This window comes from Pteropus vampyrus, unplaced genomic scaffold, assembly GCF_000151845.1.
Source record: "Pteropus vampyrus isolate Shadow unplaced genomic scaffold, Pvam_2.0 Scaffold323, whole genome shotgun sequence".
NCBI classification, from domain to species: domain Eukaryota; kingdom Metazoa; phylum Chordata; class Mammalia; order Chiroptera; family Pteropodidae; genus Pteropus; species Pteropus vampyrus.
In genome coordinates, this window is record NW_011889104.1 from 1,220,962 (window position 1) to 1,233,220 (window position 12,259).

Sequence of the window (12,259 nt, forward strand, 5' to 3'; positions counted from 1 at the left end):
TGAGTCACCCTGGGAAGTCAGAAGGGAAGACAGAGAGGCACTGGGAGTTGTGACCTTGTGGTGCGAAGACGAGCAGGCACCTTGTCCGTACGAGGGGCAGGACTTGGCTGAGGATGTCCTTAACACGGAGGGGCTTGCTTCAGCCTGTCTGGTGGCCCTGAACACCAGGTTTCTCCCATTTTCAGATTTTGTGACCTGAGTGTTTGGTGGTGTTGCAGGTAAAGTGGGTCTGTCTGGAGGGACGGAAGCGCTGGCTGTGCAGACTCTTGCACTTTGGGGTGGTAACGATCTAATCGCTTGTTGACGTTAGTCTGTTCACCTTACGGCATTAGAGCTGTTTCATGACCCCCATTATCGTAAACCTGCTGCTCACAATGAGAAAGTCCAGATCCTGGTGTGGTGATGGCTGTCCCGAGGCCTCTGGGCTAGCCTGTCAGCGTGTCCCCAGACAAACTCCTAATTCTCTAAGCTAAGCCATCACCTCTGTTTAATGAATAAGATGAACAAATGAGCAGGAATAAACAAAATTTAATATTTTCTGGTTAACAATAAGAAAGCTAACAGGTAGCATGTGTTGACTAGGGGTCCCACACATTACATTTCCACAGTGACTCTGAGTTTACCTTCCCAAGAGCAGCTGCCCAGGGGGAGGGAGGCACCCCAGAGTTGGTGCCTCCAGTGAAGAACTAGGTGAGGCAGTGTCTATGTGAAGCATTTCTGAAGAACAAATGCAAAACAAGGGTCTGGATATAAGAAACTTGGTGACCACCCCAAGTCAGGGCTGCATTTCATTAGAGACATGGCATAGGAAGGATGTGAATCACCCCTCAGCACAGCGACATGGAGACGGAAGTCAAAGGTCACACATACATCACCTGTGACCTCTGAGCAGAGGCACAGCGAGGGCAAAACCGCATGTAAAGTGAGGGGATGCGGCCAGACGCCTGGTGTTTATCTGCTCTAAGTGCAGATGTCATGCTGGGAGGACTTCCATCCCTGCTCAGGTAGATGTAGGAGGGGAGTCTGCCATGCTGTGGCCCTGTCTGATGCCGTCAACACCCTTGTGAATAAATCTCATCCAGGGTGAACCTTCCGCACATTGTAAAGCGGCCACTACAGCCTTCCTGTGGGGACACACTCCAGAGGAAGCCCAGCGAGTGACTTCCCAAGCCCCAAGAGCTAGTCTGTGTCCATGTGTGCCAGGGCAGCTGGGCAAGGGCGTGTCTCATCTCATGGAGACTCTGGAACGCCTCTTCAACAAAAAGCGCCAAGAAATTATGATTCGAGGACCTGAAACCCCAATGTTACAGGCAAAGCCTCGTTTCTACGGAACACGAAGTACTCTGTTTCCTCCACTTCCAAAAGCTCGTTAAGAGATGCCACTACCAGGTCGTGGTCCTGCAGCATCTCTGGGTAGCGGGACACAGCACGTTCGATCCTGGCTGAGCGCCGGACGGGGGTGATCAGCTTCAGGCCCTGCCCTTCTGGCCTGCCACTCGTCCTGAGGCAGCAAGAGGCACATTCAGAATCCTGACTTCCTGAAATCCCATCTACTGCCCTCTTTCTTGCTCTGCAGTAAACCCCAACAGACATTTCAGCTGACGCGCTCATGTCCTGGGACATCCCTCTGGTTGTGAGAAGGAATGGGGTGCAACTCCACTCGGGCGGGGTGAGCAGAGGGGCCGCTGAATGAAGTGTGAAACGTGGCTCTTACGAAGCCAACCACTTGGTACTTGGTGTGTTTATTCCATAAATTCTCAAAACAGTGGATGGCTTCTGAGGAAATCGGGCCTAACACCAGTGGGGTGTTCTAGTGAATTATGAGGCTCTTTCTAGTGTTGATAATAAATTATTCAAACAACATATTTTTAGCTGAAATTGAAACTGGAATAAACCAGACACCTCCCCCCATACACTTTAATGTGCTCTAATAAAAAGCAGCCTGGGAGGAGGCTGCAGAGCCTTCCATGCTGTGAATCTAGTCTGCACTAGCCTAAGCCAGGCTAGTGGGCTAGTCTGCCACACCCTACCGATGACCGTGGTGGAGCCATGGCTTCTGAGGGAGCTTAGGACTGGAGGAGCAGGGCTTTCCCCGGACTGAAGTATATGACTGGTCCCAGTGCAGAGACTGATGCCATACTAATGCTTTAGCAATGACACTGAGACACTGACATAGGACATTACTGTGGACTCTGCCATAAACTCATGCTTGTCAAAAAGCCAGCTGACATTCTGAGCGGTCTGTAAGAAGCACGCACCCAAGTACCCTCCCTGTTTGGACAGGGTGGCAGGAAAGGAGGCGGGGGTCTGCAGGGCAGGACAAGCGAGGGCGAGCGGGGAGGGGCAGTTCCAGGACAGTCCACTCCAGCAGCACCTCCTTCACCGTGCCCAGCCCACACAGGGCTGTAGGGGAGGTGAGTGTGGGTGAAAGGGCACAGTTCTTCCCACCCATGGTATCATACCCCAGCACCAAAAATAGACCAGGCCACACTGGGTCCTCTCGAGACAGAGGATCACAGTAGGCTGTTGGCACTCAAGCCTGTGCAGGAGACTCTGGAATCTGAGCTGGTGGCACGACTTGCTCCAGAGTCTGCTTACCTGGGGAGCGGGGCAACCTGCAGCTTGATACCAGGAAGGCTGTCCTGTCCCACTTTGGTCATGTGGGGTGTTGCTGGGACCTGTCCCATCTCTTTCGGAGAAAGACAAGACTTCCCACATTCCACCTCCTGGGCAGAGTCTTCCACTGATGATCTATTAGTTTCAGCAACCGAAGAGTTGGAGGTGATTCCTGTGTATGCAAGGCCCGGAAGGGAGCACGACTGAGCCAGGTAATACTTCACCGAAACCTGTGCACTGAAATTGCTGTGCAGACATAACAGCTCCCTGAACCCCACAGACCCCAGAATGAAATAGAGACCCTGACTCGAAGTAGGACTTTTAACTAGTTCTGCTGCTAAGCCCTGGAGCAGGCCCAGCCCCCCACCAGCCTCTGGCCTCCTTGCCACTTGGGGATGGGTCCATGATACCCTCTCAGCACTATGAACTCTTGAGAGCCCTCCAAGGGACTTGTCATGGGCCTTTCACCCTGATACCACCTTGGGTCACTTGTCTTGACTCACTAGGCTTAGCTCACTTGACCCAACCCCTTCTTGCCTAGGGACAGCCATGTGGCTGCCACCTAGGAAAGTGGATGAAGAAGGTCTTGTGTTAATACATTTGCATGACAGCCCGATCACAAAAACCAAAATGAAGGAAGTTAGGCTGAGACAGGCAGATGCTATGACTGGAGGCTGAAACCCCGAGAGAGGTCAGTTGGGGCCAACAAGTAAAATGGCACAGAGGCCTCCTCCTTCCACCCCTTTGGAGAATTCATCCATGTGTTACGGACAAATATCTGAGTTGGGGGGTCGCTCCCAGTAAGAGTGCACTGAGCATCTTATGTTCCACGTGACCCGGTTGACCCCTAAGCCACATCTACTCTTACAGAAAAAAGACATGTCACCTTCTAATTCATGAAAATGACCCATTTGACCTTCTGAAGGCAGCCTGTTTTCTGTCCCTTATCAGCAGTGGTGTGCCTCTTACGTATCTGCACATTTGACCCAAGAGAGACCTCTGCAGGCCCTGAACACCCATAAGAACGGCAAGCAAAGTGCAGGGCCCTGCGACTGGGCTGTTGTCAGAGCAACATATGGGTGTGAGTGTGTGACTTAGGCTGAGACCCCTCCCTCTTCCTCCAAAGGGCTGCCTTGCTCTGCCCAGGCCCAGGGACTGGACTTGCATCCAGGCACTCAGCGCTGAGCAACATGTTTACTTGTGAGGACAGCAAGTAGAAGCTGGCGGTGCTGGCTGGGGGGGCCAGACCCCAGACAGCAAGAGGTGAGAGGCCTTTCCTCTTTCCTCGTGTGATCCTTGATGGCTGCTGCCTGTGCGGCTAAAGGGAATGAACATAAACACAAATGGTACCATCTACGGTTCTGCTTGGGTCTTGCAAAATATGAAGAACGGCTTCCCGCAGCTCCTGTATTGGCTGGAAGGAAGAGAGGGAAAGCAGGGTCAGCAGTGAGAACACTCATGAGAAAAGGATCTAAGAAACTGGAACATCAAATGAACTTCTTTTACAAAAAAATGTTTCCTTTTTTATCTCTTGTCTAACTATAAACCACATTTAAAAAGTTTCAGATGTACAGCTTTATGGGAAAAATGAAGGAACGAAGAAAATGTTTAAATGCTGCTGTTTTCGACTTACTGAAGAGATGTGTTGATGGAAAGTTGTCTGTAACGAAATTTCTCTAAATGAAATTAATTTTCTTATTGACTTACACAACTCCATTGAAGATGTACTCCCAAATAAATAAAGATTGTGGCCCAAAGATGTAAAGATGGTCATATAGAAAGTGAGGTGTGCATATTTAGTGCTGTCTCAGTTTAATTTTGGTTTTCAATCATAAAAGCCATAAATCTCATCACAGAAAAACTGAACAGGTAAAACTTGAAAAAAGGAATCACCCATAATCCCATCACCCAGACACGGCCTTTAGCTGCCATTCTGGGCAATTTCCTCCCAGCCTCCCCGTTCTTACATCTTTTATTCGATAGTATAACTTAAAGAAACATTATAAAAAGCAATTTTCTAGAAATGCAACTGGGAGAGCCTTCCTCTTCCCAGGCACATAGTCCGCGCGGCAGGACGCCACAAGCGAGCTGCGGTTTCTCACGGGATGCTACCTGGAGGCTGGTCTTCTGACCTGGGCCCTAGCAGATAAACAGTGGTACAAAGTGACAATAGAGCTTAAAAGCAAAGCTACCAATACATTTTTACAAAACCTAAAATGCCTTATGCATAAGGAAATGGGAAGAAAGGCATAAAACACACTGCAAAGAGCCTGAATCATATAAAGCATTCATCAGGTGTCTTTGATGTTTTTACAGGTTTCTAGTTAAAGACGATGGATTGAAAACATTTATTTCTAATTCCTCTACTGCAACGATAAAAAAAGGATTGCACAGAGGCAGTAACCATAGAATACAGCAGAGGAGAAACAGCAGCCGGTCTGGAAGCTGGATGCACCAGCTGAGATGGCCAATGGGACTGACTTGGAAGCACCTATTCGAAGCTGGCGCTGCGGCCAAGAAATAGCTAGACCTGCCCCGAGTTTCTGGACGGCACAGGACTAGATGGGGCCAGGACCGGGCAGCCTGAGCATCTGTTTAGAGGGCAGCCAGGCCTCCAAGTCTGTCCTGCGTCCTGAGCACCACACGGCCCCGCGGACTGTGCCCCATGCCCAACAGAACATTGGGATTCCTTCTCCAGGTCTCTGAGGATATTATGCAGGACTGAGGGGCGGGGGTGCCTCCTGAAAGAAGGGCTAAGGAAGCCTTCCTTCTCAAGGTTGAGAAGCCCCCTCCTCTCTCCCCGCAACACTGGCAGCCTGTTCTCGGCTCCAGGGAGGAGTGTGGAAGAATCTTCTCCAGAGAAGATGACTCATTCCAGTGGAAGGACCTGAAGGTACTGATACTGAGGGGTCCCCAAGGCAGCCGACCCAGCCACAGCACCTATGGCAAAGCCCTACCATGAGTCACATCTTTCATAAGCTTTTTCCAGCCCATTTCTTATATATGCAGACAGCCCAGTTTTACCAGCATTTGAGTAAAGGCTTTAATGAATAGAGAACAAAACAAACAAGTACCGTGGGGTGGGGGGAGGTGGGGAGGGAGATAGGGAGAGAAAGAGGGAGGGGAAGGGAGGAGGGAGGGGAGGGGGAGAGAGAGAGAGGGAGGGAAACAGATGCAGGAAGCAGCAAACTCAATATGGGCTCTGGGAACTGACATGTAAGGACATGGTGGGATCTGAGGGTGATGGTGACAGGAGCTCCCATGACAGCAGTGAGGACTGGGCTGAAACCAGCCTGATGAGACTGGGACAGATCAGAGGAATCTGGAGAAAGGCCTCAAAGAAAAATAAATCTGATGTTTTGAAAGCATAGAGAAATTTAGAGAACAATTTAGGAATTAATTATATGAGAAACACTCAGAAAACTAAACAAAGGAAAAACAAGACAATTTTAGGATAGGTAGAAAGTTGTGCCTGAGGCACAGCAGTTAACAGTGCACACCACATGCCAACATGCTCAGGAACGGCTTACTCATTCGCAGCACCATGAACACTGAGTCATCCCCAGCATGGCCATGTGACTAATGGAAGCGGGAAGGATGGCACAGGCATGCCAGGGTGACAGGGTGTGTCGTGTGTCAGGGTCTGGGCTGGTGTGTGGGAAAGAGGTGAAACCTTCATCTTGCGTAGCTGGAAGTCCACAGGTCCCGTTTAAGACTGAAAAGTCAGGGAACAGCGATGCGAGCACAGAGGTGAGCATGGAAATCACAGGTCTACTCCAGGCAGCAGGGAGGAGCGGGGCGTAGGCCTCATGAGACAAGCCTTATCGAACTGTCTAAATTGCAGCAGGTTAAGCTCTGATGCTGAACAATCGTGAAAAAGGCCCTGTAGGGTATATGATGACAGGGAAAGTGACAGCCAAGTGAAAAGAGCTATAAAATTACTTGACTCAGTCCTTGCTGAAAAATTATATAAATAGTTTTACTAGGTTTTAGAATTAAAAGGCATTTCATGCCTTGGCTCTGAGTTATCAATTAATGGATATCGACGTGCTGGGTTTAACATATTTTCAGGTTCCCCATGCTGAGGCCTGAGTTTATAAGTGTTGGGTATCGGTGGTGCAGGTTTCTACGCTATCGCTTCCCGTAAATGCACATTCACTTGACAGGGAAAGTGACCCTACCGTAACCACTTCGTGTGGTGTGTGCACTTCCACACATCAGACGCATATCGCACCACAGCCCACCGTGCTGCAGAGTGCGGGGCTCACACAACGGTGTCCAAGAAGCCCTGCAGACACTTACCGCTGCCCCATGTCTCACAGCCTCCTCATACAGCCCGACAACATCGAAGGTGCCTTTACTCGCCAGGAACTTGGCTTTGCAGATCCAGAATTTAGCAAACTTTTCAGCCTCGGGAATGCTGGACAAGATGGTGAACACTTCATCAGGGAGCACACCCTAGACAAAACACCCAGGAATGCTATCATCATCTCATGGTCTCTCATGTCCCTGTTACTCACAGCAGGGGTGCAGAGAGCAGTCCAATTTATTATTTTTAACTTTGAAGAAAATTCAATTTTACTAATGTACAATTTACACATAATAAAATGCAGCTATTTAAATAGTATGTTTCAATGTGCTTTGACACTGATCATTAAATTTTTAGTTAACTGAGACCGAACATAGCTGAGGGATGGCTGTGTTCTGTATTTTATGTGGGGTAAGACCCAAAACCCCAAACAGACCAGACCCCAGAGCAATCAACATGCCTGTCATTACTAAGCCTGCTGTCACCACACTTGGAGTGGGAGAGCGAGCCTGTGCTTGCACACAGGCCATTGCTCATCCAGGAAATCCAGCCAGGGCCTCGCACTCGCCTGTTCAATGAGCCGTAGACACTCGGCCAGGGTGCTGCTGATCCTGCTGGAGAGCTCGTATTGGGCCTCCCGCTCTGTCTCCATGCTCTTCCAGAATGACATGTTCATCTGCTCTACGACTCTCCTTTTTGTTCTAAGCTCCATGGGAGGCCGCTTATACACTTTTCCCTTAGATTTCTGCCATTCTTCCAGCTGTTTCCTGTAACGCAGTGAAAGGGGAGGCATGGTTTTAGAGTTCTGGTGTGAGGTCGAGGCCCTGAAGTACATGACACATAGACAGCCTGTCACCAAACACTTCCAGCTGCAGACAGAGGCAGGGAAATGGCAGCAGTGGCTGCCGCCCTTCCGAAGGTAGAGGCCAGAGTGACTGCTAGGACTGCAGGTGTCAAGTCCAGGGTTCTTCATGCTTTTTCTGAGAACGTTTGTGTCCCCTGTGTGCGACCTCTAACACTAGTGATCTCATCCCCGAGATCACTAACTCAGCACCTGCCCTCTGCCCTCAACAGGGTCTTGGCCACTCCGTGGGCCTCTACGCCAATCCCTCGGCCCTGTGCACAGCCCCTCTTCCCTAAACAAGACCGGTAACTTCAAGGCCCTTCTCTAGGTGGTGACAAGTCTTCATCCTTGCCCACTCCTACTGCTCTGTTTCCACTCCTGCTTCTTGCAGCAAAGGCTGCTGCTGGGGGCCACCAAGACATGGCCCCAAGTATGGATGGATGCAGGCCCGTGAGCTCCCCCGAATTACAGCTGTGTGTTCATGATGCACAGTATGCACCACACGCAGGTATCTCCCGGGAGCCCCAAACTCTGCAAAACTCCGCCTAGGTGACATCTTTTATTTGATGTTTGGCAGACATTTCCAATTTAGTATTGTCCAAACAAAGCTCTTAATTTTCCCCACAGATCTGTTCTTAGCAGTATCCCTGCAGTGGTGACAGTGCTGCCAGGGCCTGAAACGGGGGCCTTGTCAAAAGGCGCCTTGTGAGCAGTGGCCAGCATGATCCAAGTCACTGCTGGGAGCACCCCGGCTCTCGGAGAGGGGTCACACTGCTCTCCATGGCGAACAGCAGTGTGACTTGGGCCCCGCCTGTCTGTCCAAGCTGGGATGCCCACTCCTCTCGTCACCCCCTCCGGGAGTCCTAGGTCCTCCGGAGTCCTGACCAAGCTCATCCCTGCCTTGCTCTCTGGCGTGACAGTGTTTAGTTCTTCTGACTAGGACGCTGTTAGTAGTCACCCGGCCTTGTTAACTGACATGTGTCTTCTGTCCTCCCACCGAACACAGTCTCCAGGAAGATGCAGACTGGCTGTCTCCAAGCCTTGCACAGCTCCCAGAACACAGGCAGCTCTGTTTTCACAAACGTACAGTCATGTCACCGTAACGATGACCAAGATATAAATGAGTTCCCATACCTCAAAAATTCCTGCAAGCTCCCTGGGAGCTACCCTGTCCCTGGCTTCTAAAACTGCCCACTGTCTTCTGTTCTGATGGTTCTCTTTCCCAAATGTCAGCATTCATCACCTTCATTTCTCTCCTGATCCTGAGCACAACCCACACAGCGCTCAGCTCAGCTGCAAGTCCCAAACTGGTAACTTCCTGACAGGCTGACACACCTGCATCTGTGTCCTCTATGTTTCCGGCATTCTGCCTTAGCTTTACCTGTGACACAAGGAAGAGGAAGCTTCCTTCTTTCCTTTCTTTTTTTTTTTTAAAATATCTACAGCACGTGGTCTTCCTAGGTGGTCTCCCATCCAAGTACTAACCAGGCCTGACCCTGCTTAGCTTCTGAGATCAGACGAGATCGAGTGTGTTCAGGGTAGCATGGCTGGGAGCTTCCTTTCTTAAAGCAGCTTATTCAGACCTGAACACCATGCCACTGTGACCCAGCATCTGGCACTGCTGGTGCCAAAGGCACGTGAGCATGCGTGGTCTAGCACTCCAAATCCTCTGTGATTACACGTCATTGGCAGCCATGTCCACAAGGCCCTGAGTTAAGGTGTCACTTCCCGTCTCTTCAGGAGGGCAGAGACTGTGCAGACTCCATCCTGCCCTCGCCTCCCCATACCTCACCGATGTCCATTGCGCTGCCCTTCTCCCCTGTCAGCACTCCTGGTTTTCCACTCATGCTAGGCACACATGATGCTCTCCAGGCCTTCACTTTCCAAGCCTGTCTGGGCCTGGGCTGAAAGCGTACGGATGCCATGGCTCAGCTTCAGGCATCGTGTGTGTTAATGTCAACCCCAGGCAACTTGCACCCTGCCTTCTTCCCTGGCTTTGGCGCTAGCACTGCCACTCCTGCCCCTGATGCCACCTCTCTGGCCTCAACCCCTGGTCTGCATGACAGGGACTGGCATCTCTCCATGTCCTCTGGCCCTCCCACCATGCTCTCAGCCTGCAGGGACTTCGTGAGTGAGTCGTCCACACCTGTGACCCCTACACCTGACTCCACCATCCTGCTTCACGTGTACAGTTAGAGAATCACTTATGGCACGGGCATGTACCACCTGGCCCTGCCAGCTCTCACTACTTGGTACGTTTGTTTCGATCTCTTTCCATGGCTGTAGCTAAAAATGACCCCGGAGCCACTACTCAGGCCTGCCGGCCAACCGACCGTATCCCTGCTTGTTGGTTTGCCCAAGCATCTTAAAGAGCGCAAGTTTGGAATTAAAGCAAAGTACCTCCGATCCCCGGCTGTGGCCTTCTTAACACCTGCATTAGTCTGGCCCCCATCTGGGGCTCCTCTTCTGTTTATGGCTGTGCCGCCAGCTTGAGTTTGGGGAGCTGTCTTGTTTAGAAAATGGTTCTGGGGGAGAGCTCCTTTCAACTTGGAGTCTAGAGTCCGCGCTTTCTGCTGACAGCTGCTGTGTTTATGCCCATTGGGCCCATTTGCTCTGGTATTCGGGGTGTGTGTGGTGACTGAGCCAAGTGCCAGCTGAGGCCTCTGGCTGATGGCTTTGGGTCTCTGCTGCATGCACGACGCCTGATGCCCAGGACAAGGCTGAATGGGCTTCCGGTCTTGCTTACTCTTCAGGTGCCTGCTATCAGGTCTCCTCTGCAGCAAAGTGGGGCATGCTCTGGGTCTGGTCTGTTCTGCTTTCTGCTTGGTGACAGCACGTGATTGCGGCTTAGCTCTACCTGGTCCCTCATGTTTACCTTCATTGACCTTCCTGTCCTTGGCACCTGGTTCCTTTGATGCTTGAGTCCCAAGGGTCTGAACAAAGTGAGAGGGGACTGTCTCTGGGGCGCTCCCCGCTGTTCCTATCGGGAGCTGCTGCAGCTTGCCTGCTAGAGTGCTGGTTAGTGTCGCCCCAACATATTGCACTTTGGCTCCGTCTTCCAGAGCAGCATGGGTGGGTGAGCGTCTGCCCGAGGCTGGCAGAGCCCCACTGCTCTTGGTCTTACTGTGCGAACTAGCATCGGGCTTGCTCCTGGCCCACAGCGGAAGCTGTGGCTTCCCCTTAGAGCCCAGTAAGTCGTGGGGCAGGTTCTCCTTGTTTGCGTCTTCTAGACAGCTTTGCAAGTACCTGCCCCCACCACAGGTGCTGTCCACAGAATCTGCACATGCAGCAGTGCCCGGACCTGTCACCTGCTGCGATGCAGCCTCCAGTCCCTGGGTATCAAGCAGCTGCACAGTTTCCCTTGACCGTTGTCTGGTGGGTGGTCCAGTCTTGTGCTTCTGCTTACTCCTGCTGGGAGGCCTACAGTTTGCATTGTAAGATACATAGCCCAAAGCTGGCCTTTTGCCCAGGAGTTTTGGTGGCTTCAAATCTGGCTTCTGGGACCCTGGGACATTGGCAGCTCTGGGCTGAAGTCGAATGCTGATGGGTCTTGCAGCTTTGACAGGCAAAGTAATGTGGTTGGTGATATCCTTTTTGGGTCTAACAGTCTAAAGAGACAAAAATATCAAAAAAGTAAATTCATAAGATTAGCTCACTGTTTTGAAAAAAAGAATTAATTATTGTATTAGAATGTCACCAACAGGAGTCGAATCCCAAGAATAGAAAGGGAGGCTCACTAATGCAAGGTGTTCATGGTGCATCCCCATGAGGGGCACATCAGATTCTCCGCTAACTCTTTGAAGACAACACTGCCTTTGTGCAGGCAGGTGTCACTCCAGAATCCGTGTGTCCTCAGTAGCGGGGATAGGGCTGGACACAGGGAAGCCCGAGTTTTTGGAAAAGCCCTCCTTGAGCATCTAACATCTCAGCAGAAAGTCAGTTGTATTTGTGGGTTAGGAAGGGTTTCAAAGTTTGATTCCATGTTACTAACAGGTACGTGTTTCAGTCGCGTGGTTTCATTTTGGCTCAAAGCCAGGACAAGGCCACAGAGCACTGTGAAAGCCAGGCAGTGAGGGGGTAGAGATGACATACCGGTGCTGAGAGCAGTTAGGGAGGGGTCTGGTGGACGTTTGTAGCCATGCACCTCTGCCTCTGGGGCTACAGGAGCACTAGAGCCACCACTCTGTTGCATCCAGCAACGCTGTCCCGAGTTACCACATGGCTGGGAGAGTATGTAAAGGAAGTCTGCACCAGAGCCACTTGTGTCAGGGGCAAGATGGGTCCATCCCAGCATGGCCCAGTGAGCTGCTGCTGTGGGCGGGGCAGAGAGGGACACTGCACTGGCAGGGCTGTGGCTGGCTTCCTAATGAGCCCCAATGGTCACCTCTATCTCTGACCTCCCCACTGCACAGGCGGGAGGCTGCTGACAAAGTTTCCAGTGTGCGGTCCTTGTTGTTCTTTTTTGTACATTTAAAGAAACTGACATATAA

At 51.2% G+C, this 12,259-nt stretch overlaps 1 protein-coding gene and 1 pseudogene across 3 annotated transcripts in view; both read right to left on the reverse strand.

Moving 5' to 3' along the window:
- Positions 1-508: 508 nt before the first annotated feature.
- The window catches only part of CKAP2L (cytoskeleton associated protein 2 like), a 16,205-nt gene continuing 4,454 nt past the window's right edge, over positions 509-12,259 (reverse strand). For 2 of the 3 annotated variants that reach the window (XM_011377867.2, XM_011377868.2), the window contains 6 exons: positions 10,170-11,377; positions 7,494-7,692; positions 6,919-7,074; positions 3,967-4,030; positions 2,599-2,788; positions 1,276-1,501 (listed from right to left, as the gene is read on the reverse strand). In XM_011377867.2, coding sequence (XP_011376169.1) covers positions 1,276-1,501; positions 2,599-2,788; positions 3,967-4,030; positions 6,919-7,074; positions 7,494-7,692; positions 10,170-11,377 — 2,043 coding nt within the window. Of the gene's footprint in view, positions 1,502-2,598; positions 2,789-3,966; positions 4,031-6,918; positions 7,075-7,493; positions 7,693-10,169; positions 11,378-12,259 lie in introns of all 3 variants that reach the window. The other variant, XM_023521922.1, reaches the window with a different exon arrangement.
- Positions 9,206-9,324, reverse strand: LOC111730607 (annotated as a pseudogene).